The sequence below is a fragment of the Lissotriton helveticus genome, chromosome 3_1 (genome assembly GCF_964261635.1).
Source record: "Lissotriton helveticus chromosome 3_1, aLisHel1.1, whole genome shotgun sequence".
Taxonomy (NCBI): Eukaryota; Metazoa; Chordata; class Amphibia; order Caudata; family Salamandridae; genus Lissotriton; species Lissotriton helveticus.
The window spans coordinates 761,252,466-761,274,770 of NC_136061.1; the positions used below are offsets into that span (position 1 = coordinate 761,252,466).

At 43.1% G+C, this 22,305-nt stretch overlaps 1 protein-coding gene across 1 annotated transcript in view; it reads right to left on the bottom strand.

Annotated features, from left to right (window-relative positions):
• SWAP70 (switching B cell complex subunit SWAP70) overlaps positions 1-22,305 on the bottom strand; it is a 434,919-nt gene that overhangs the window by 77,516 nt on the left and 335,098 nt on the right. Inside the window, exons 10-11 of the mRNA XM_078680959.1 lie at positions 18,395-18,593; positions 11,218-11,314 (exon numbers count right to left, since the gene is read on the bottom strand). Coding sequence (XP_078537085.1) covers positions 11,218-11,314; positions 18,395-18,593 — 296 coding nt within the window. The remainder of the gene's footprint in view (positions 1-11,217; positions 11,315-18,394; positions 18,594-22,305) is intronic.

Here is a 22,305-nt window from a genome sequence, read left to right on the forward strand (position 1 = left end):
TTCCGTGGATTATCCATTCACTGACAGGTCGTTCTGACATTGTCAACGGTAATCTTTCTAGTTTTTCAATGCTCAAGATTGTATAATCAGCACCCTTCTGAGCCATACCGATTTGTCTATCAGTAAGGTTAAAGATTTGGAATAGTGACGTCGTGTTGATTAAACGCCAAGGCACATAGCCTGAACGCAGATTTTGTAACGTCCAGCCAAGCTGTACAATAGAACGCAATTGTGACTGACCATGTTGTAATAACAGTAAGTCTTGCGATAATATATCGATTGCTGAAGACACAATGCTGTCCAATGAAAAAATTCTGGAGGACAGAGTCATTAACCCATTGTCCACTACAGAAAGTGATTTTTCCAAATTAATACGGTCAATTTCCCGTATTCTCTCTGCTGTCTCAATTTGAGTAACCTTCCAGGCCTCATTGTATGCTGCATATACAGAGGCTGCTATGAAACGCTTTTGACGCTGTTTGCGTGGTCCCATTATGAAATCACGCAAGTCAGCACCATCAGTGAGTAAAGTTAGGTGTTGCTTAATTTCAGGCAGTGTGGAAGTTTGTAGCCATTGAAGGCATAATTTGCCCACACTGTAGGTTGTTATTATCCCTGGGTGATGTCTTTGGGGATATCTAGGGTCTGGCCTGTTCATTTTGAAACCCTGTGTTTTATTCAGGAATCTATCTTGACAGTTATTTGTATCTGTGGGCCAGATCAACCATTGTTTCCAATCAGGATGTGTTCTGTTTTGGTTAAGTATATGGTTTATGTCTATTTCTTCATCTGTTTCAGAGTTATTGCTAAACATTGTTGGCTTTGGAATAGACAGGTTATTTAAATCTTTGATTTTGGCTAAGCCAAGACAGGTGGTTTGTTGAACGGTGTCATTTAAAAATATCATTTGTTCTGGGATCATGCAGGCTCTAAACAAAGCTTCTATACCCTGTACTTGCCATTCTTTTGTACCCCAAACACTTTTTAAATCAACATGTTTGTCCCAATAATCAAATCCAAAAGTATTCATTTTTTCAAAGAAAGAATCTGAATATATCAATTTTGTGTTGGTTATCATGGTTTTCATCCCTGTCTTGTTTGACAATTTGTAATAAAATGTTTCAGCATTAGTTATGTTAAAACCTGAAAAATATGAATATTTGCCATACACGGTTCTAGAGCTCCCTCTTGGAGGTGTAGCACAATGTTCCCATTGATTAAAATTTAAAACATTTCTAGGTTGTGCAGATTTATGCAAGAAATGGTTACCATAATGGTTATAGCAGTACATGCTGTCATAATTTGTAGAACCCTGCAAATAATCATGTTTTGTAAATTTAGCAGACATTACTAAGTCAGACATCATATTGTTTATACTTTCAAAGTCCCAATCATCAGCAAATGAGTTTGGTTTTACAAAGTCACTCAAGGAGATCTTGATTTGGTGTGGATATTTCAGGATCTCGACCGGACCATAAATTTCATAGTCAGTGTTGTCCCAGGCTACCCCACCAGGTATCGGAATTGCTGTGAAGTTGGCTGAAGAAAGTTCTGAAGAAAGTTCTCTTTTCTCGACGTGTGAAGATGTGTGTGGTTTGAGGACCAAGTTGATGTTCTGACTTGCTGTGTCCATTTTAGCATATTTTCCCTCAATGAAGCGTCCCAAAGTAAATACCATGATGAGCCAAAGTATGAGGATAAATGCACCAAAACCCACCCAAAATTCAATCCATGGAGAAACTAGATATGTTTCTTTCAGTTGTTTCAAAAGTTCCTTCGCTTTGTCTTTAAAGGATTTTGATGATGGCTGTGTCTTTTGTTCGCTGAAACCGTCAGAGGAATCATCGAAGTTGATGAAGTAACCGGATGCAGTTCTGTCAATTGTTCCAATTGGTTCAGGATTTTTGTTTCTTGCATTTTCACTTGGTACTTCTGTATAGATTGGTGTGTCTCTGCTAAATGTCTTTATTTGGGTTTTCAGAGGTCTAAGTTCTATTGCATTGTTGCATAGTCCTTGTTGTTCTTCCGTAGGCGTTTCGAATGTGATGAGCCTCTTTGATAGGACCTCTGTACTGGTAGCAAACCTTGGTGTTCTGCTACTTATTGGGAGTCCACTTGGCCTACTGTTGGTTATCGGCCACATGTTGTGGTTTTACCAGGTCGATGGATACAACTCGGTTCTCCTTTTTTCCAGCAAGTGGCGGTAGTACAACTGATCTTGTCCCGTTGACAGACAATACAGGAACTGCTTTTCTGTAAGAAGGCCCAAATTCCTTCTTTACCGCGATCTTCTCCCTGACTAGATCCCCGACTTTTGGAATCCAGACAGGTCTTGCTGGGACAGGTGGTGATTCTTCAGTGGTCGTTGGCTGTTGTTTCAACTGTATGTTGCTCAGGTCTTTTCTTGTTTTGTTTAAGTCCTGCAAAATAGCCAAACGGTCTTTGACATCAAAGCTTTTTTCTGTTACCACTGAAGTCTGACTATCAAGGTCAGAGATCAACATCCTAGTTCCGAATAATAATTCGTACGGACTGAATCCCTTCAGAGAATTTCTTGGCAAGTTATTAAGACTACGTTGGACACTTATTAGATGTTTGACCCACCCAGCTCCCGAACCTAATATCCTTTCTATTATAGATTGCTTTCTGTCTTGGTTTTTTCTTTACACCATCCCATACCCTCAGGAAGGAAGTGAGAAGATTCCCGCTGGGCTGTGCTCATTTGGCCATTCTTTCCCCCCCCAGGCTGGATTGCCTGAGAAAAGTAAAAAAAAATGGTCGAACGTAGCATGCTCTTAGCGTATATGCCATTTAGACTTGCAAATCTTGTATAACAGTCCGGACGTCAGCCGAGTGTTGTGGATCTACATTATAAGTGGGAACTAGCCTGTATATGTTAATCGCAAGCCATTCTTTTTAGTGGTGATGTTATCTGCCTTGATACGACGAGGTATTAAACTGCTTCTCTCCCCACTGCGATCTCTGTTGCAGTTTGGGCAGTTTTTTACAAACATGGTGTAGTGCAGGCTCATGCCTGGCCACCAGTACCGTGATTGTAATTCTTCCAGAGAATCCTTTAATTTAAGGTGTCTGAGACCCTCGCCCATGTGTGCGTCTGCGATTAACAAGTTTCTCCTGTCCATGTTTGGAATCACTCTATCCCCCACTCCAGGGATTCGAGCAAAAGGAATGGAGTTTGCATCTATGATGTATGTGTAATTGAGTGGATAGTTGATCGGTAACGCCGAGCAGTCGCCTTTTGATGACGTTTTTACTGCCAGCAATGTTTCGCCGTCAATGTATTTTAATGTACGCTTTTTTCGATCTACGGGAGCCCGTTTACTGGCTGCCGCTGCGGCTGTTTCAGCCAATGAATTCCCTACAACGTGAACGCCATCACGCTGATGACTCAGTGAGTGTGTCACGTGAGTCTTTGGTAGTTCTTTTTTCAAAAGAGCTACTTGTTCCCAGAGAAGTCTCTGCTTTATTGGTGCATCCGTGTCATCTTTGTAATCGTTCTGAATCCAGGTCTGCAAATCCTTGTTATATGCTTTGACGCAGAAATATGAATCTGACACTATAAGTGTCGGGAATTCACGATCCGCATTATCTAGCGCCATTTTCAAAGCTAATATTTCAGTTTGTAGTTCTGAATTAGTTTCTACTGAGTGTGATTTTGTTAATAGAGGTCTTAGTTTACCTCCGTGCCACACTTCTTTTGTAATCTCACATGTGGGATTGTATGCATGTTCTCCCCAAACGGAGGGTTGAGCATGTCCGTCTGTATAGATTACACAGGCGTAATGTCGTAGAGGCAGAATGTCGATTGGCAGAGGATACGTTTTTTCATATTTTAGATTTTTTAATTCTTCTAGTTCTTAAAAGACTGTTAACCAGGCAATACTTGATAATTCATATCCTCCGTACTGGATTTTCAGATGGGCAATTCTGGACTTTTTGAAGTTGAATTTGTAACCCTCTGCAGCGAAACCAAGTATTATGGTGTTCACTCTTTTCAAGTGAGTTTCCAAGTCATCATCTGTTAAATAAATGTCATCGACATAAGATAATGCTTCATCATCATATAGTTGTAGTAATTCTGTTACTCTTGCTGAGAATACCCCCGGGCTATTCTTGTACCCCTGGGCTAACCGACAGAATTGCTTTTGAGTGCCATTTACTGAAAATGCAGTTAAATATCTGCTCTCTGGTGCTATGTTTTGACAAAAGAATCCGTTGGAGATGTCCAAGGTTGTTTTGTATTTTTTGCGCACTATGTTATTCATTAGTGCAGCACTGTGTGAGTTTTGCACTGCAAAAGTTTTGCAACATGTGTTAAGGTGTCGGTAATCCAAAACTAGACGGTACGAATTGTCTGGTTTGGAGACCGGAAACAAAGGGTTGTTCATTTGTGAGGTGCAAGTTTCAATCACCCCCTGGTATTCTAGCTGATCTAGTATTTCATTTACTTGTTTTTTAGCTTCTTGCTTAATTGGGTACTGCCTTTGTGCAGTAGGTTGTGATTTTAACTGGACTTTGTGAGGAGGAGAATCCTCATCCCATCCTACATGATTTTTATATAAAGCAGGTGCTAAGGCCACTGCCCACTTTCTAGCAAGTGTATATTTTTTATGAATCGGTATTTGATTCGAGAAGGCAGGCATAATTACTTCTTCGCCATGAGGGCACTCCCTGACAAACTCTGGTGGCCAGTCTTTTTCAGCTAGAAGGATGTCATAGCCCTTGGATAGGTTATCCCAAAATAGTCCCCTTATTTTCCTAGTCTTATCTCCCTCTATACGTAATGTTATCTCGTATATTTTGTGGGGCTTGCTAACTCTGGTATCTGCAGTTTCCACTTGAAGGTATTCATTCGTGTCCACTGTCTCCAGATGATTCATAAGGACTTTGCGAGCTATGCTCACCTCTGCTGCGCTGTCTAGCATTGTCTGAGCCCATTCTCCGTTTTTCAGTTGTGTCCTCAGTATTCTCGGCATTGTTAACTACCTTGATACTGGCTACCTTCTTTTTTGGAAATTGTGATTTCTTTTTCAGTTGAGCAGGTTCCTTGTCTTTGGACTTGGCGTGCTCTTCTGATCGTCCTCTTCTTTCCGATTTCTGCGAGGAATTCTGAAAAGATTGAGAGGGACGTGTATCAATGTCTTGATATCTATCAGGTTTTTTAATATTATCCCTATTTCTAAGGTTATATCTATTCCCAGAGGGTTCACTCTGAGGTGACCTTTGTCTCGGGTTTGGAGATTTCTCTCTTCGCCTAGGAGACCTTCCTCTGGACTGGAATTTCTTTTCTTTAGGATTGGATTGTTTATTTCCATCCCAGTTCTTTTTTGGTGAATTATTATTAAAAAATATTTTTTCTGGACTTGTAGTCAGTTGCGGTTTTACTGGTATTCCACCTAGACTATCTCTGCCTAGTTCTTCATAGGATTTTTCTATGATTCTGGCAATTTCAGCTGGTTGGTCTGCTATATCTGTCTCTTTTAACCTCTGGCGGATCGCCACGTTTGCTGCTTCACCCTTTATGTTGGCTAGTAATATAGCCGAGACCTGCTTGAAGTCTTTCAGTAATTTCATACCAAGAGTTAAAGCAGGTTCTGGACCGTATTCATCTTGAATTTGTTTTAGCACATCTGGTATCACCGAAATGGATGGGACACCGTGCGTTTTTGTGTAGATGGAAGCAAAGACTGTACCCCAAGTGTCACAGTCCTCAATGTGTGGTGCGATTCCCATTGGGAGACATATAGTCAGAATCCTGTGTTTTTCTAATGGGGTGGTGTCAGGAAACACCGCCTCTATTTGGGTTATTTTCTGTGCCAACCAGAATGGTATTTGTTCCCGTTTAGCTGGAACTTTACCTAGGCAGGATTGGATGTTCTGTGGTGTAATTTTATTTGTGTTCCCCTGGTGAGGGGTCAGCTGTGGAAGTTTAATCGCTGGCTGAATTGTTGAAGTCCGCATTACATACTGAACTAATTGTCTGTGAATTTTTAGTAGTTGTTTTAGCTGTATTAACAGCTCTGCTGCAGGCATTCTTTCGATGTCTGGATGTGGTGTGTATCCGGCTAGGACCGGCCACGTTGCTCCTGGTCTTCCTAAAGGACCGAGCCTTGTAATGTGATTGTTATGTATTAGGGCGCCATCAAATAAGAGCAAATGCTCTTGGAATTTGAGTGGTACTTCCACCTCCTCGAAAGGAGTGTACTCATTAGGAGGTTCCTCTACTTTGTAATAGTGGAAGTACTTTGTTACAGCATTTGCTGCTGGAAAATGTATCCATGTATAGTATACCTCTGTCTGCCGATATTCGTGTGCCTCGATTACGAATATGACTGTACCACCTCTAGGTGTCAGTCCATTTTCTATAAGTTTTAGAGTTATAGCTCTCCTTTTGGCGACCTGGATGAGTATTATATCCGGGTCTGCATCGAGTGCTGTAGTATCAGCTGCTGCTATTTCAGTAGCTAATCTAATTGCCTCTCTTTCTCCATCACTGTCTCCCATTTTATTGACAGGATGGTATTATTTTTATTTGCAGATCAGGTTTCTTTATGGAAACAGAGATTAGGTGCACAATATTCTGGAACTGTTTTATCCTTCAACGTTGACTAGACCAAGAACCATACATAGGAGTTCCCTCCTGCGAGGTTTTGGAGGATATTATAACCTTTCACCCACTCCAGACGTCTTTGGAGTATTTGGGAAAAGGGGTCTGAGTGAGAAAGCACGACTGAGTTACTCTAAATGTCTTACGTTAGTTTTATCGCCCTTTCCAAACGCGTTGGGCGCCATGTAGTGTAGCTCCTATTTTCCCAATAGGCTCTGCGCATTGGAATAGTACCTACAGCAGTAAAGGCCTAGGCCAGACGTTAACTAGGTCTACTACTGTCGAAACTAGACTTAATTTTTGGGTTTGCCAGCTAAGCTCAGAGTTCGCTAGAAACTTTCTCGAATGTTCAAGGAAGGATTAACTCCCCTGATTAGACAAGAAGGGATTTAGTTTCTGACAACCATAGAACATGACAACTTTGCTCTCCCCTAATCAAGAGTCAATCTCGAGAGTCGTGTGAGCACAAGGCAATTATTTTACTCAGTCAGTACGTGCATTCTTAGTCTCATCAGAATGTAGAGAAAAGGAAGAGACGGGCGTGTTCAATAAAAGATGTTATTTATTGATCAGTCTCTTTTCTCGTACAAGAGAAATGGATCGATATTATTGCAATACTTATTGTTAAGTAAAGTGCATACATTAGAAGCAATAGTATAAAATAATACTGTAAAAACATTGATATGGTTTCTGAGCCATATGATGTTTAAAATGATTAAAATATATTTACATACACATATACATTTGACTAAACGTACTCAACTGGTGTTTCTAAATACGCCTACCCCGTGTACCTGACCTAAGTCTAAATGCGTGGGCGGGAATAGAAAGTTACAGTTTAGTTTAAGTTTGTTTTTGCCAAGTGAATAACTAAAGAATTCTCTAGGAGGGGTTATTCAGTTCTGTACCTGGAATTTAGGATGAATGAGGAATGGTATCTCTTTCTCTGCTCTCGATATTCCAGGCTGCCTGCGAGGGCTGCCCAGAAGCGCCGGTGCTGGGTCTCTCGGCTTGAGATAGCAGCGCGTCTCTCAGCGCGTCAGGAAGGCGGGGCTGCTGCCTGCGGGGTCTGCTTCTGCTCTCGGCTTCGGCAAGTATGGCTGCTCCGTCTTGTCACCACGCGTGTGTTTGCATAGGGCAAGGTCGGCAATATTTATACCTTAAAGGTGCCGGGATTGACGTAAGGATGGACATAGGTACGTCAATAAAGATGTCATACGACTTGCTCGTTAGCACATTCTTTACTAAAGTTCTCTGTGAAATCAAAACAATGGCCGCACGGATTATCCAGGTTGTCATAGGTTTGATTTGTTATGAGAACGTCGTATGCCTTATCAGGGGCTGGAGGAATGTCGCTTGTCTAATTAGATCTCAAGCGTTATGACCTAATCAGATAACACGTTCCTGTGCCGTAGTGTGACTGCGTCAGATAACGGTATCTGCATCATGGGGGTTTTCTTGCCTCATGGGCTGACTGTTAGTTAACTAGCTAGTAAGTTTAACCAGAATAGGGTCAGGAATAGGGGGATCGAATCAGAACCTATAGAAATACACGACAAAATATGCCATTTTAAAGATCTGCCTACTTTTAAGAAAGAGCAAACACAAGGAGATGATGGAGGGAGTGCTAAAACTTTTCAGACACTCACCCCCAGTCACAGATCTGGGTTGAAGCCATCGTCGTTCTTTACCTCATTTCGCCACCCCACCCCAGGTCAGCCCCAGCCATATGCAAATCAGTCTTGACCCTGTCCCTCATGGGAACAGTCAAGCCTGAACTGCCAGGCCTGTCTTCTCTGGACTGGAAAAAAGCATCCTCGGGCCGGTTTCGGGGTAACAGCCCTCTTCACCCAAGCTATCCTGAATCCAGTGGCAAAGTGAGAAAGGGACACATATCTGGGCATACCCTGCCAACTTAGGACGAATAAAGCAAACACAAGGAGATGATGGATGGAGAACTGAAACTTTTTAGACCATCACCCCCAGTCACAGATCTGGGGTTGAATCCATCATCATTCTTTAGCTCACTTGGCAACCCCAGTTCAGATCCAGCCATTTGCAAATCAATCTTGACCCTGTGCCTGGGGGTGAGTGTCTGAAAAGTTTCAGCGCTCCGTCCATCATCACTTTTTGCTTACTTTTAAAAAAGAAACATGAAAATGATCACATATACTCCTCGATGTTTACCTTTAATTACACTAGGGTGGTCCAGATACAATATGTATTGTCAACATTAAAATAAAAAATATTGGGAGGGGGCTTGCGTGGGGCTCCATCCCTGTACTGTTGTATGCCCCCAGGGTCCCCTACCTACCTGGAGGCTAAGGCAAGGAAACACACAAGACTGGCACAGAATTGATTGGGTCAAAGGCCTCATCCCTGGTACCCCAGGTGAGAAAATTTGATGCAAGTGTTGCTGCACCTCACCTAGTGCCTGGGGGGTGTGAGTTGGGGGTTTAGACGCCGAGTTGCACACCGCAGTGTCCACACCCTGCCCACAGGTAGCGGCAGGGAGAAGGAAAGGCAAAGTTTGTGGGTGCCCCAGGTGGTACCCAAATAAAAACAAAGGGGAAAAAGACATGTGGCCCACGACCCTACTAGCTTGCCGAGCAGCTCATAAAAAAATCATGTAATCGTGCCTGGAGTACCCCATTATGCCCTTTGAGGGATCACTGCTATTGTTCTTCTGGCTTCTGTGATGTCCCAAACGGGGCAGGGACACCGCCAATGTTGGGAACACTTCTTATGGGAGGCAGCAGGATCTGCTGCAGCCCCCCCAAGACCGGTTTACTAATCTCTAAACATAAGTCTACTGGGGCCTTGCAACATTGACCCCAGGAGGGTTTTTTTTTTTAATTCAAACATTTCCTAAAGCTGAAGCTTTTGATCGGAAGCTCTAGAAATAAGGGAACCGCTTGTGGCTGAATTCTGCAGCCTGTGGACAACTAATAACGACTGACACGTTTATAGTTGCTTTGAATTGCAATGTTTTATTTAAAAGGCTTGACTGATAATCTTAATGATAAAAGCTGCAATGCATACACTTACCATGAACACATATAGAGCTGTTTATTGTCCTGTTGGTTTTAATGGTGATATCATGGTGAATAGGGTCATGTGGCTGTCTTATTAATGTGGGAATACTCTGACAAGCCAGTAGGCCTGCCATATCAATAAAGACCCCTCTTATGGTGTGATGTTGCATCGGATATAGCTGGGGGAGGGCATTTTGATTATGAGGTTCAGGGCCTATTGGGGTAAAATGTTATTTGAGGGTGTCACCAAAGGTATTTTCCATCTACCTGATGTACATATGTGTAATTCAATGTATAGTATTTAATTGTGTGTGTAATACATTTCCTTTTCCTTTTTAAAAGTTAAAACACTGATTGGTGAATAATTTTTTGAGTGTTGATGCAGCATGGCAGTGGATTGGGATCACTGACCCACACCACGTCCCCCGAGTAGGCCATGGGAGAATCAAGTGCTACAATGGGGTTCGTGGTTTTCAGTAACAACACAATTAAGGAGCTATTAATTGTGAAGGACTCACATACTTCCAATTTCTCGCAGTAATCACTATTAAAATGTTGTTACTTCACTTTTTTTATCGCTTTCTTTTCTATGATGAGGGACACAACACCATGCCCCTCATAATCCCCATAATTCTTGTTTCACGGTGCTTCTGTTCTTGGGGCAAGGCAGGGTGTGCAATCAGACAAGCCTTCATGGATGTTGTTCTACACCAGATATTATTTATATATGGGAGAACGGAGAGGCTGGGGAGATGGGCCGGTCACATTCTTATCAGTGCTCATTGTGAAGTAACAGGCTTGGGGGTGGGGAGGGCTGCTGCTGCTTAGGCTAACCAGTACCACTACTGTACCCTTTCGGATTCTACTATGAGAAATATATCCCAGGCTGACTTGGAAGAAGATGGCTGAAATTAATCCAGATGTTCATGCAGTACTGCCAGAGGTTCAGAAACTCCATGGTTGCATGTGCTTCCCACATGCCCTCTTTTGCTTATTGGGTTAACCACAACAACAATCGGCTAACTCCACTCTCACGTTGTTCTGTTATTCTCACAAGCTAAGTCACAATACAGGACAGTGTCCTTGTCCTTCAAGAGCTCTTGAATCTGCACCTATGATCCTAGTCAGGTGTTATGTCTGCTCTCCGATGACCAGGGAGATTTTCTGTTTTAAGCCACTTGCCATTTGTTTACCATGAATTAATCTTGCAGGTTGCAAAATGCATCCAAAGAGAAATACCGAGCTAGAGAGCATCCAGCGACAAACCAAAACTATTCAGATGTCATATCATACACTTATATAGCAGTACAACCTTTATTAATTTTAACAAGTCTTATAGCTTCATTAAAGAATGGCAATTTTGTAATTATTAGTTGATTTTGATCATCTGAATGTGGTATGTCAATACCACTTCTCTATGGCAAGGGAAATCAACAGTTACCATTAGCCCATCAAGAAAACAAAATAGGCAAACATTAAAAACAGGTTGAAAGGGAACAATGAAATGACACAGACTGAAGACCAATTGAAAGACGGCGGGAATAACGATCATACCTGGCTGTATCAATCGAAGCAACCCTTCATGATGCGCTACTTTGTCCTTCCAGCTCTTGGTCTTACTCGCTGCCATATCCAATTTCTTTTTCACTTCCTATTGCAAAACCAACAATGGTAATTTAACAATCATTCAAGAAGAAGACATCTCTGAATATCTTGACAACTTATATGTGTCTCAATGTTTACTATTTAAAAACATTTTGTCAGAAATATTTGGAATAAGATCCTTGAGGCAGTGCAGATGAAGCACTTCTCAGAGTGGGGTTGCCGGACAAAAATGGCTGCTCATTATAGGCATTTAAAAAAAATCTTTTAGAAAATGCTGATGTTATTGAACTAGAGAATGTGGTGAATAAGTCAATTTCTCCAGTGGGTGCTAGGTTCGCATAAACTTTATTTTTACAAAATAGCATTCAGTGGCGCCTTGTGAAGTGCATTTTGCCACAATATGAGTAAATGGGCTATACATTTGGTATGGTAGTGCCTTGTCATTTACAGTAAATGCATTCTTCACTGAAAAGATGTATTTGAGAAAATATCTTAACCAACCAGCCAGTCAACAGCTGACTAAGGGTCTGAGGTAACATTTGAAATGTTGTCCTGGTAAGAAAGTATTGAGCCACAACTAAACACACGAAGTTATGAATAAGTTACCAGGAGAAATAATGTGATACGATTTAAAAACACATTAAGGAATTGAGCGCAGTAGAAAAACTACCGTCAGAAATAATGTGCTCCCAGAAGATGTAATACCTTAACAGTGCCTTGAAATGGAAAAATGTCCCTAGAATAATGTGCAATGGGAAATGCTCCTGAAAATATTGGAACATGTGCACAGCGCTGTGGGCCAAAGACTATGGCCACTGTGAGGATGAATAAAGTCTTGTGATTGCTATCTGCTGAGAAAGAGAACCTTTTTGGCCAGAGCGTGCAACATAAATCTCAGCAAACCTACTCTGGTTACCTAAAAAGAATTAGAGCAGGGCCATTCAACAACATCTCAGGATCACCACTGACCATGAAAATGATTTGCATTTAAAGTCATTCAATGATAATTTAAGAGTTGAGCTTATCGTGAACATCAGGCATGCATCAGGCCTTCTTGATCTATATTGGACACACTCAATTTATCGTAATACTGAAGGCTGGCATATTCAGGTAAGATATTTAGATGTTAGTTTGTGCTACTCTGCATCTAATTTATGCTTCCAAAAGTGGTGAAATAGATTAAAATATTGGTAAACTGTTGAAAGGAAGCCTGCAATATATATTTGGTTCTTTGAGGATTAGTAAACCTTTGACATAAACTCTTGCGCCCTTTACTGGACTAAAATTCACGTTTCAAATTGTTTTCAATTTGCAGGCAGAGACATGTCAAATATCTCATTCAAAAATGGTAAAACAGTAATAAAAAAAAGGTATAACTCTTTGAACTGTGCTTTATTAAAATTAACATTTGACTCTCGGATTTGAAAACATGGCAAAGGCTGCATTGAAAAAGAAACACCTGAAAGAGCCATAGTATTGACCATTCCCCTTATAAACTTCTCTCAGGTAATCTGTGGGTACTGCAGAACCCGTTCAGTACTTCCAGAGCCACTGCCTTGAGAAAAACAGGAAGAGACGCCTCGAGCTCCAGGGCTTCCAGTGACATTAAGGAAAAACAGAGTAGGAAACGAAGAAAGGGGAGCCTTTGGAGAGCAAGTAAGTGCTGGAGAACAGAGGGATAAGCCATATTTCCAGGCCAGAGTAAACACTGGACCAATCATAGCAAGGCTCAGATGGAAGGTGGGTGCTTTGGGGGATTCGTAGGTAGCGGCAATGGAGGTTGGCAGTTTCCTTGCAACTGTCCCAATATCCCAATTTTTCTCTAACAAAATAGATACTATCTACGAGAAAATAGTCAATTCTAATAATATCATGACTAGCGATGCAGGTTTCGCTTTCCACGAAACAGAACACAATCAAAACTCTCATACCCTGGATATTTTTCCCCCTATTACCTCAAAGGAGTTGTCAGCACTCACTATACAGATTAAAAGTGGCAGCCCTGATGATATCATTCCAGCCAGACTTATGCCCACCTTGCTGGAAGCCTTATGTCCTTGTCAATTTGTCACTTAGTACAGGCTCTGTCCCCAGACAATGGAAGCAGGCACTAGTTAGGCCTATTAGGAAAAACACTGCTATACCTTGGAACGAACTAGCAAACCGTAGGCCCATCTCCCTGCTACCGTTTCTGGGAAAACTCACAGAGAAATATGTAAACCGACACCTATCCAGCTACATTGAAATAGCTGGTGGCCTAGACTATTCCCAATCTAGCTTTAGGCCGAAATACAGTACAGAGTCCACCCTCCTGTCCATTACCGATGACTTGCATATGTTCCAGGGCAAAGGCTACTCTGTGATTCTAGTGTTACTAGATTTTTCGGCAGTGTTCGACACCGTGTCACACAACATCCTTATTGACCGGTTGTCGAACGTAGGAGTCAAGAACAAAGCCCTTGCCAGGCTAATGAGTTTCCTATCCGATCGCACCCAGACTGTCACCATGGGTGCATATCGATCAGCGGAGGTAGAGATTTCAAAAGGGTGCCACAGGGCTCCTGTTTGAGCCCAACACTCTTTAACATCTACGTGGCACCCCTGGCAAGAGTGATGCGCACATTTGGTTTCATCCCTGTGTCATATGCGGATGACACGCAGCTCCTCTTCCCCTTTAAAACTCTCACCGCTGAATTAAGGAACTCCTTTTCTGCAGGCATGAAGGCCGTTGCACAGTGGATGTCTACCAACTATCTACAGTGCAACGTCAGCAAGACTGAAGTTATGCTATTCGTGGAGGCCAAATTATTGTGGACCCCGGACTGGTGGCCATCTGATCTTGGTACGGTCCCAGAACCCAAACAGGTCGTTAAAAACCTAGGGATCCGCCTCGATCAGGAATTGTCGCTTAAACAACATAGCAACTTCATTGCAGGCTCTTGCTTTCACATTATTAGTATGTTGCGCAAAATCTTTCCCTTGCTGCCCGACTCTTTTAGAAAAACTCTAGTGCAGGCCCTTATCTTGAGTCGAATCGACTACTGTAACGGCTTGCTTCTTTCTGCCAACGAGGGAGTGTTGGCTAGACTCCAGGTAGTCCAAAATACGGCGGCTCGCCTAGTCCTAAATGCCCCTCCAAGAACAGCATCTAAACCACTCTTAAACAAACTACACTGGCTTCCCATTCGACAAAGAGCAAAGTTTAAAATATGCTGTATTATTCATAAAAGCATAAACGGACAAGGCCCTACCTACCTGGAACAGAAATTCACACCCTACATCCCCTCCAGATCGCTTAGATCTAGCACTAACCATTTACTGGTAGTACCTCGTGCCAAAAAAGCCAGACACGGAGGTAAAGCACTATCTGTAGTAGGACCCACACTGTGGAATGGACTCCCTCTGACTCTCAGATTATGCACTGAACATCTGAAATTCAGAAAACACCTTAAAACTCTGTTGTTTAAAAATGAGATCTAGCCTCAGTATCATTCATCTCCTCTGTCTATGTAAACCGGCCCAAAGCGCAGAGATACTCCAGTTGGAGTCGATTCCAGCGCTATACAAACTCGTAAATAAATAAATAAATAAATAAACAGCGTAGATGTGTGACTTCTTGACCAATAATATGACCAACATGTTTCCTGTCCCACACATTTGAATGTTTCCCCCCTTTCCTTCCTTGACCTTCTTACAGTTATCAATTTGTTGATGTGCACATGTGCTCTTTGGCTGAGGTGAATTATTCGAATACTCTGCTCTGCTGCCTGAATGACTACCACTATATTTACTTGGCTTGTTCCTGTCTCTGCATCCTCCCACAGAGGGTGGCCATCTCCTCCAGTCTCCAGCATTTCTGAGCTGGTGGCCATCTCCTCCAGTCTCCAGCATTTCTGAGCTGCACAATGGATTCCCAGCATTCCTTGTGAAACCTAGTAAGTCCTGGACTGGAGCATTTTGTACGAGAGGTCAAATTTGGTTGCTTATTATTAACACGCTCGTTTAAAGTTTTCATAGGATTTACAGGTCATACTGGTAGTGTGTGAACTTTGGCCTTCTGAGAGTGACCTGCCAGAGATCCTTTAATCACACTGGTGATGTGCTGCCAGTTTCTCTCTCTCTGCCCCTTACACTATTTTCCCCAATAGAGAGCACTGGCTTCTGAGTCAAACTCTAAAAGTGTGGTGATGTGTCTCTCTAAGTGTAGAGGCTCTAAGATTAGCCCTAGAATCCTAAACCTTGTTCATATAAAAGCAATATCCTCACACATTTGTATTCTTCTTGTACATATTAGAATCAAGGGCTCCATAAACCTATTTAATCTAATTTACTTCACCATAGAAAAACTGTATTTCAACATAACTTATCAAAAAACGAATCCCCAAGAATGTATCTATAATGGGCCCAAGTTCATAGGCATATCAAAAAAGAGAACTATATTACAATGAGTTTCTATAGCGTCCTAGTAGAGTAAAGACCAATTGTTCATACATCTTTACGTTCCAAAGTTTTTCAACAAGTTAGTTAATTTGACCAATTTGGGTCAGATTTCATGGGATTTTGAAGATTCCAGGAGAATTCTAAACAAATCAGTTGGTTTGTCAGGGCCAGTCAGATCTTGGTGGAATTCAATACCTCTAATGAAAATCTGGTGAACTAAGGGAATCATTCCCTGGACACAGGTAGACTCTGAACATTCCAACAGCTCTACACCTCAATCCATGTTGCTGGGTATAAACCTTTAAAGTGCAACTGGCATCAAATGTCTTCGAGATGCAATCTTATGCTTTAATATGTTGTGCAGTATAGGAAAGCGTCCTATTGTGCCCTTTTTCAGATTAACTTCCAAATGTTAACTATCACCTAATTTAACTCCTGCCCAACATCTTCGACAGCCAGGGCAGACACACCTCCTTTATTGTTTAGTGTTTTCAACATGCCATAATTCACATCTCTAGAGCTATTCTCTACAAACACATGATACTTAAATGTGAACACTTCCTTTGTTCCTCTAGAAAAGAACATTAACTACAAGTGTCATATTACACCGTAGGCAATCTTGTTACACTGCGTAGTTCATAAAAAGGCACTTCTTTGATTGCTAGAAACAGTTTCTCCATTTGCCAAATCTGAAACAAAAAGTAGCACAAATGGCTTGGCCTCCAGGCCCGTGCTGCAGAGACTGGACAATCCGATTTCCCTTTTATACAACCACAATTGCACCAGCTGCAGATGCCAGTTGTACATCTTTTCACTCTAGCTACAGACTTATCTCTCATCCCATCTTTGGGATTTCCATCACAGCCTTAAAAGCCTATCATTCTTTGCCATTCCTTTTACCACTCCCATACACATCCTGTTCTTTCATGTGAAGGACATCACTGATAAGAGGACATAGTATTGTGAGTGGCTACTAATGTGAGATAAACTGAGGAGGCACAATGTTCAAATAACAGTCCTAGAATCATCGCTTACTTGGGCCACCCAGGATCAAACTGGCCTATAGGGCAATCATGGGTTGGTCTGACAAGTCAGTGTGTGAGCCTGTTATATGGTCTGTGGGGCCACCTTTTACTGCTGATTTCCCTCATATTTAAACAAACATAGCCTGCAGCAAGCTCAAATCCACACAGCCTTGCATAACTTGAGAAACACATATACCGGTTTCTTTACAAGTTCAAAACTGTCCCAATTTGCAAACATGAGCTACTTTTTAGCTATCTAATTCACTAATGGGGGCACTTTTATTTTGGTGCCCAGGCCTATTTTCTGTCCCAGTCCAACCCTGGAGGCACCAATGTGTATGGCCACCATTTGAGGGGATAATGCGTTTGTGGTGGATACATTTTGAAATGAGAACCGCTGGGAAGCAGAGCTTGTGGTAGGGGCATAGGTTTTCTGCAGACACAATTTCAAGTTGGGGAATATTTTGGCTTGGGCACAGTCTTTTGTTGGATGATGTTTCGATTGGAAGCACAGTTTCAGACTACATTGCTGCTATTGCTTGCAATGTTTCGATGCCTGTCTTGTGTGCAATGGATCAAAATATTTTGCTTCTGTGGCATACAATGCTTTTGAGAGCACTGAACCTGCTGGATGCAATACTTCTGGTGGCTCTGCTTCTGCTGGACTCAGTTCTTCTGTGCTTCCATTATATACAATGTTTCGATGGCTCATGATTATTTTGGATACTGTGTTTCTGTGGATGTATTTCCCCTGGGTGCAATGTTTCTGATTGTTCTTAATCCATTGAATGAAATATTCACAATCAAACTGTTTGTGTATGTTGCAGTGTTTCGATGGCTTCCTGTCTGTTGGATGCAATATTTCTGATTGCTTCACTGTTTCTAGATGTCTCTGCTTTCACTGTGCACAATGCTTCCATGCTTCTTGTTTCTGCTTACTCTGCTGCTCCTTGATACAGAAAATGACTGCTTTATCCAGTCGGCTATGAAAATTCTTTAGCCTGTTGCACTCCTGAGAATGGTATTTAACGAAACGCCACCACAAAGTCCGGAGCTGTATTTGTAGTGATGAAATATGAACTTACGCCAATGTCAAATGCAGGTATGTACACTAATCTCATTTTCCCCAAATCTTCGAAAAAGGCTCTGCCATGTATCCAACTGCATCCTATATACAACACCAAATGAGGAGGGTCCTAGGGGAAGCTTAACGACCCTACCATGCTACACCCCCCAACAACTACAAATATACCAACTCACTATAGCATGGGGTCAAAGAAACAATCAACTACTTCGCTGTCTGTGTCAGGGGACCAAATGGTATGCCTACAGTCATGCCAAGGGTTTTCAAAGTAGTGTCAGAAAAATACCCATCAGTCAACGACCGAGACCGCCCTTCATCATTTGGGCTCCTTCTCACCTACAGGTGAAAAAACCACAGCAGAACAGGTGATGTTATGACCTACCCTGCCATGGGATTCCCAATGAATAGTTGGTAACCGGGAATGTGTCTCGGATTGACTGAGTAGCAGTGCAAAAATAAAGTGCCTTACGAAAATTATTAAAATTTTAGTGACATTCCTTGTTTATTGTAGATATTCTATCCCAGGAATTAAATTTCACAGCAGTGTTTTGTTTTAAAGCGGTGTGCAGTGCCTCACCTGATACTGTTGAAGGGCTTCCAGCCGCTCACCCTTAAGCTGTTCCAACTGTTCCATAGCGACTTTCAGAGCGCGGTCCTTCAGTATCCTCTGGTTTTCAAGCTCTTGTTTCTCTGCTTCCGTCATCTGAATAGCTAGCGCCTGCTGCCGGTGCCATTTTTCTAGTTCTGTTCTCTTAGCTGCCTCTTCTTCCAGCAACCTGGAAGAGAAAATCAGAAAGATGGGTAATAGCATTACTAAGTGTTGGTTGACTCAGGCAAGGCACCTTGATAGGTCCTAGTAAATGTATTTATATACGATGATGATGAATGCCATATACATGTGCTTAATGCTGCCAAGGTGGCCTCATTTTACAAGACTTAAAACCTAATGTGTACAAGGGTAGTGAAAGGGTGACAAAGCTAGCTTTATTTCACTGCGATAGTTGTAAATAAAGGTCACGCCTTGGACACTCAGATATGCTTCGCTATTCACTTTTATTAGAACCTAGACAGAGACAAAGTTCTGGCCCTTGCAGGCAGGGAAACCTTCTAGGCACATGACTCGGAAGGAATTTACATTACTAAAATTGTACACGCATTCGGTGTCGCAGAACGCAGACACCTTTCAATGAAATTGTTACTGTTGCACTTAAGAAGTCAGTAGTGGCTGTAGTCAATATGTATAGGATATATGACTGATGCGTGAACAATAAAACCAGGGCGTACAAAGGTCTCTATCAGTTAAGACACCATATGTGCTATAAAACGGATTCCTACAGCCGACCAGGTGCTCCAAGATCATCATTACAAAGCAATGTATGAGACAGACGCAGTAGTTTATGTAGTGGTTACAAGGTGTGTGACATGATCGCTTTATTGTACTGAAAGCTACAACTATTTGGATTTTGAGTTATTTTGCCATTTAAATGGCTGAGTATTACAATTAATAAATAATGGCTTCTTACAGCTTAGTATTATCAATAAAGGGTTTGAGCGTATTTCTCTATATATGTTTAACTGGTATAGCACCACACACATAGTTCTAGTCCACTTCAGGGTGCCTTTGAAAATAATCAACTCTGGCCAAAAATGGGGAGGAGCCAAGCTCGCGAGCGTAATGGTCGCCTTTTAGCTCGCCTCCGGCCTGATCATGTATCCTGTATAATATCCTGTCCGGAGACGACACATTATCGGAGAATCGGAAACGGAACACCTCGCTTGTACTCACCATTTGGCCCGGAGGTTTCGACGTGTAGCGGCTCCGAAGTTGTGTCCTCCGCAAGACCGGGGCCTCCGTTGAACATAGACCGGGACCTAGCCTGTGGGGTCCGACGACTGTCGGCCCCGGTCGAGAGAGTGAACCAGTGATGAGAGCCGTTGTGCGAAAATCCCGGCGATCCTGATCCGGGCCTGCCCTGGTGACCGCGCGGCTGATGTGGGTGAGATGCACCGGGGACTGATTCTGTGAAGGGGTCCTCCCCCCGCCGCTGCTCTGACCGGCGGCCCTGGACCTCTGCGCCCGGACTCTGCTTGTTGGGGGCGCCGGTGCTGGTGTAGGCGGAGACCCGCATTGGGCGGACATCCTTTCGGCACCAAGGCTGCCATTGCTGGGAACCCCCCGGAGCTCTGTGAAGTCCTACATTTTTTAACTGGTTTTTGTGGGTCGCGGAGGGCCGCGACTGGGCTGACTTCGCGAAATGGCGGCCGACCCTCTGAAACATGAAGCGCCTTGTGGCGGCGGGCTTGGGTTGCCTAATTGCGCGGTGGTCCGGTCTGGTGAGCGTGAGCTTACGGTCAGAGATATCCTGGAAGCTCTGAGATCCCTGCGCGCATCCCTGGCCCCCGATGTCCCTGTGAGTCCGCCACGATCTGCCGCCATTTTGAGCAGCCGTTTCTTCTTGCCGCCCTCTTGTTTCAGTGACTCCATTGCCTCGCCCCCCTCGATTGCTGCAAGTGTTGCTGCCGCTGATCGAAGATCATTTTGTGTGCCGGTGACTTTGGAGCTCCCTGTTTTTCGAGGTTCTGACCCCGGGGACTTGGACATTGTGCCGCGGCCCTGTTCGGCTCGGATGCCTGGAAATATTGGTGGACTGCCGCCTGCACCTGCTCCGATGGCTTCGCCTTTGTCTACTACAGAGACCCCCTCGCCTTCCCAAGCGGCGAAACTGAACTCCTGTTCTTCATCACCCGTGCTGCGATTGCTGATGCATTTAAACTCTCTGCTCGGACTTTTGCTCACTTGCGGACCGATTTACCCCCCATGTCTACGTGGTAGTCAACATTTTTTTCGACTGTGTGCTGGTCTTGTATTGAGTATCTCATTTTACACTGTCATGTGGTGGGTGGGATTTGTGGTTCGGAAGGGATGGGGGTGATATGCACGACTCCTGGTTGATTATGGGTATACGACTTAGTGGCGCAGTTGTTTGTACCCATAGAGCGGTGGGTGGTCCCCTCCTCTGTAAGTTTTATGGCGCTTGATGGGGTGTCGTCCTGGTCTGTTTTTGCTGCGATTGTCTGGTTGGGCGGAGGGCGGCGGCCGACCATATTGATTTCTGTTCTTATGCTCCTCCCTCCTGTTTTCTTTATTTCTGTTTTTGTTTCTTTTTGTCTCGTTCTTCTCTCTTTCCTTCTTGCTATATTTCGGGTTCTGGTTTAGGGCGACAGGCACGCTGTCTGAAGGGTAGGCCATAGCCTTCTACAGGGGTGCAGGGTGGGATGGGTGGGTTGGGTTCTATTTGTTGTTTGTTTTATGGTTCTATGGCCCTTTTGTATCTCTTTATAGTAATGCCACGTCTGTCCCTGCCTCCCGTGGTGTGTTCGGGGTGGGGTGTGTGGCGTCGTTAACCCTCCTTTTATGGTTCGGTTGCTTTTCTTCTCGATTGCTGTACCCTCACTGGTGCTGATACTCCTGTTTTCTCCTGTACTCCCGCCACGGGACGCCTGTGTCGGCGTGTCTTCTTTCTTTCGTTTTTGTATTTCATTTCTTTTTCTCATTGTTCCGTCTTGTCCTCCTCCCCTCCCCCTCTTTCCCCCCTCTTCCCCCTCTTTTCCTCGCCCCCGTCCCCCTCCCTCCTTTTTCCTAGAGGTCACTATGACGGGTTAGTTTTGATGTAAGGTTTCTCCGATCCCTCTGTTCTGGCTTAGCTGTGGTTTGGGTGGTGGGCATGTAACGATGATAATGTTCAAGTGTCGATTGTGTCTAAATTATCCCGATCTTCCTGTGTGAATTGTGTTGCCTCTCCTGTATTGCGGCCCCATACCCCCTTATTGTCGCTGAGGCTGGCTCTGGGACTTCGGACGTCTCTATATTGAAAGTGAGCCTGTCGTACGCCTTATCCCCATATTATAAAATTAACCTTTTTTGCTCCTGTGTCTTGGCCCTCTGGTTCCTAGGTATATTCCCCCTTTTTACGATTATATTGCCTCTGCCTCTTGCTGATTGACTCTTTAATGTTTGCCTTGGAACTTCTGATTGCTTTACGTATTGAGGCCGGCCGATTTGGTTGTAGGCCTAGACTTGTATATCCTTTTGACGCTAATTAAGGTTTAAAAAAAAAAAAAAAAAAAAACTCTGGCCAAAATACGGAGTTAGTCAATAAACTTGTTTTTTTCAATAACAAGCTATTACTGAGTACAAATACATAGGTGTCAATGGGTGTATATTTGTCAGCGGTAAAGACAAAGGTTAAATACCATTGATCAAAACAGTCTACTTAGGAGCAAAGATATATTGTCTTTGACAACATTCATTTGTTGTGCATCCTCAACTAACCGAACTTAACATTTGTAGTCCTGATTGAAAAAAATGGTTCTCAACAGTTTGGGGACTAGTAGGTGGCTTGTTTTGGCTTTCTGTTGTGCGGTGAGGGTGTTCCAAAACGTGTGGCCTTGTAGTCTTTGTTTTGCTTGCTGGAATGTTCATTGAAA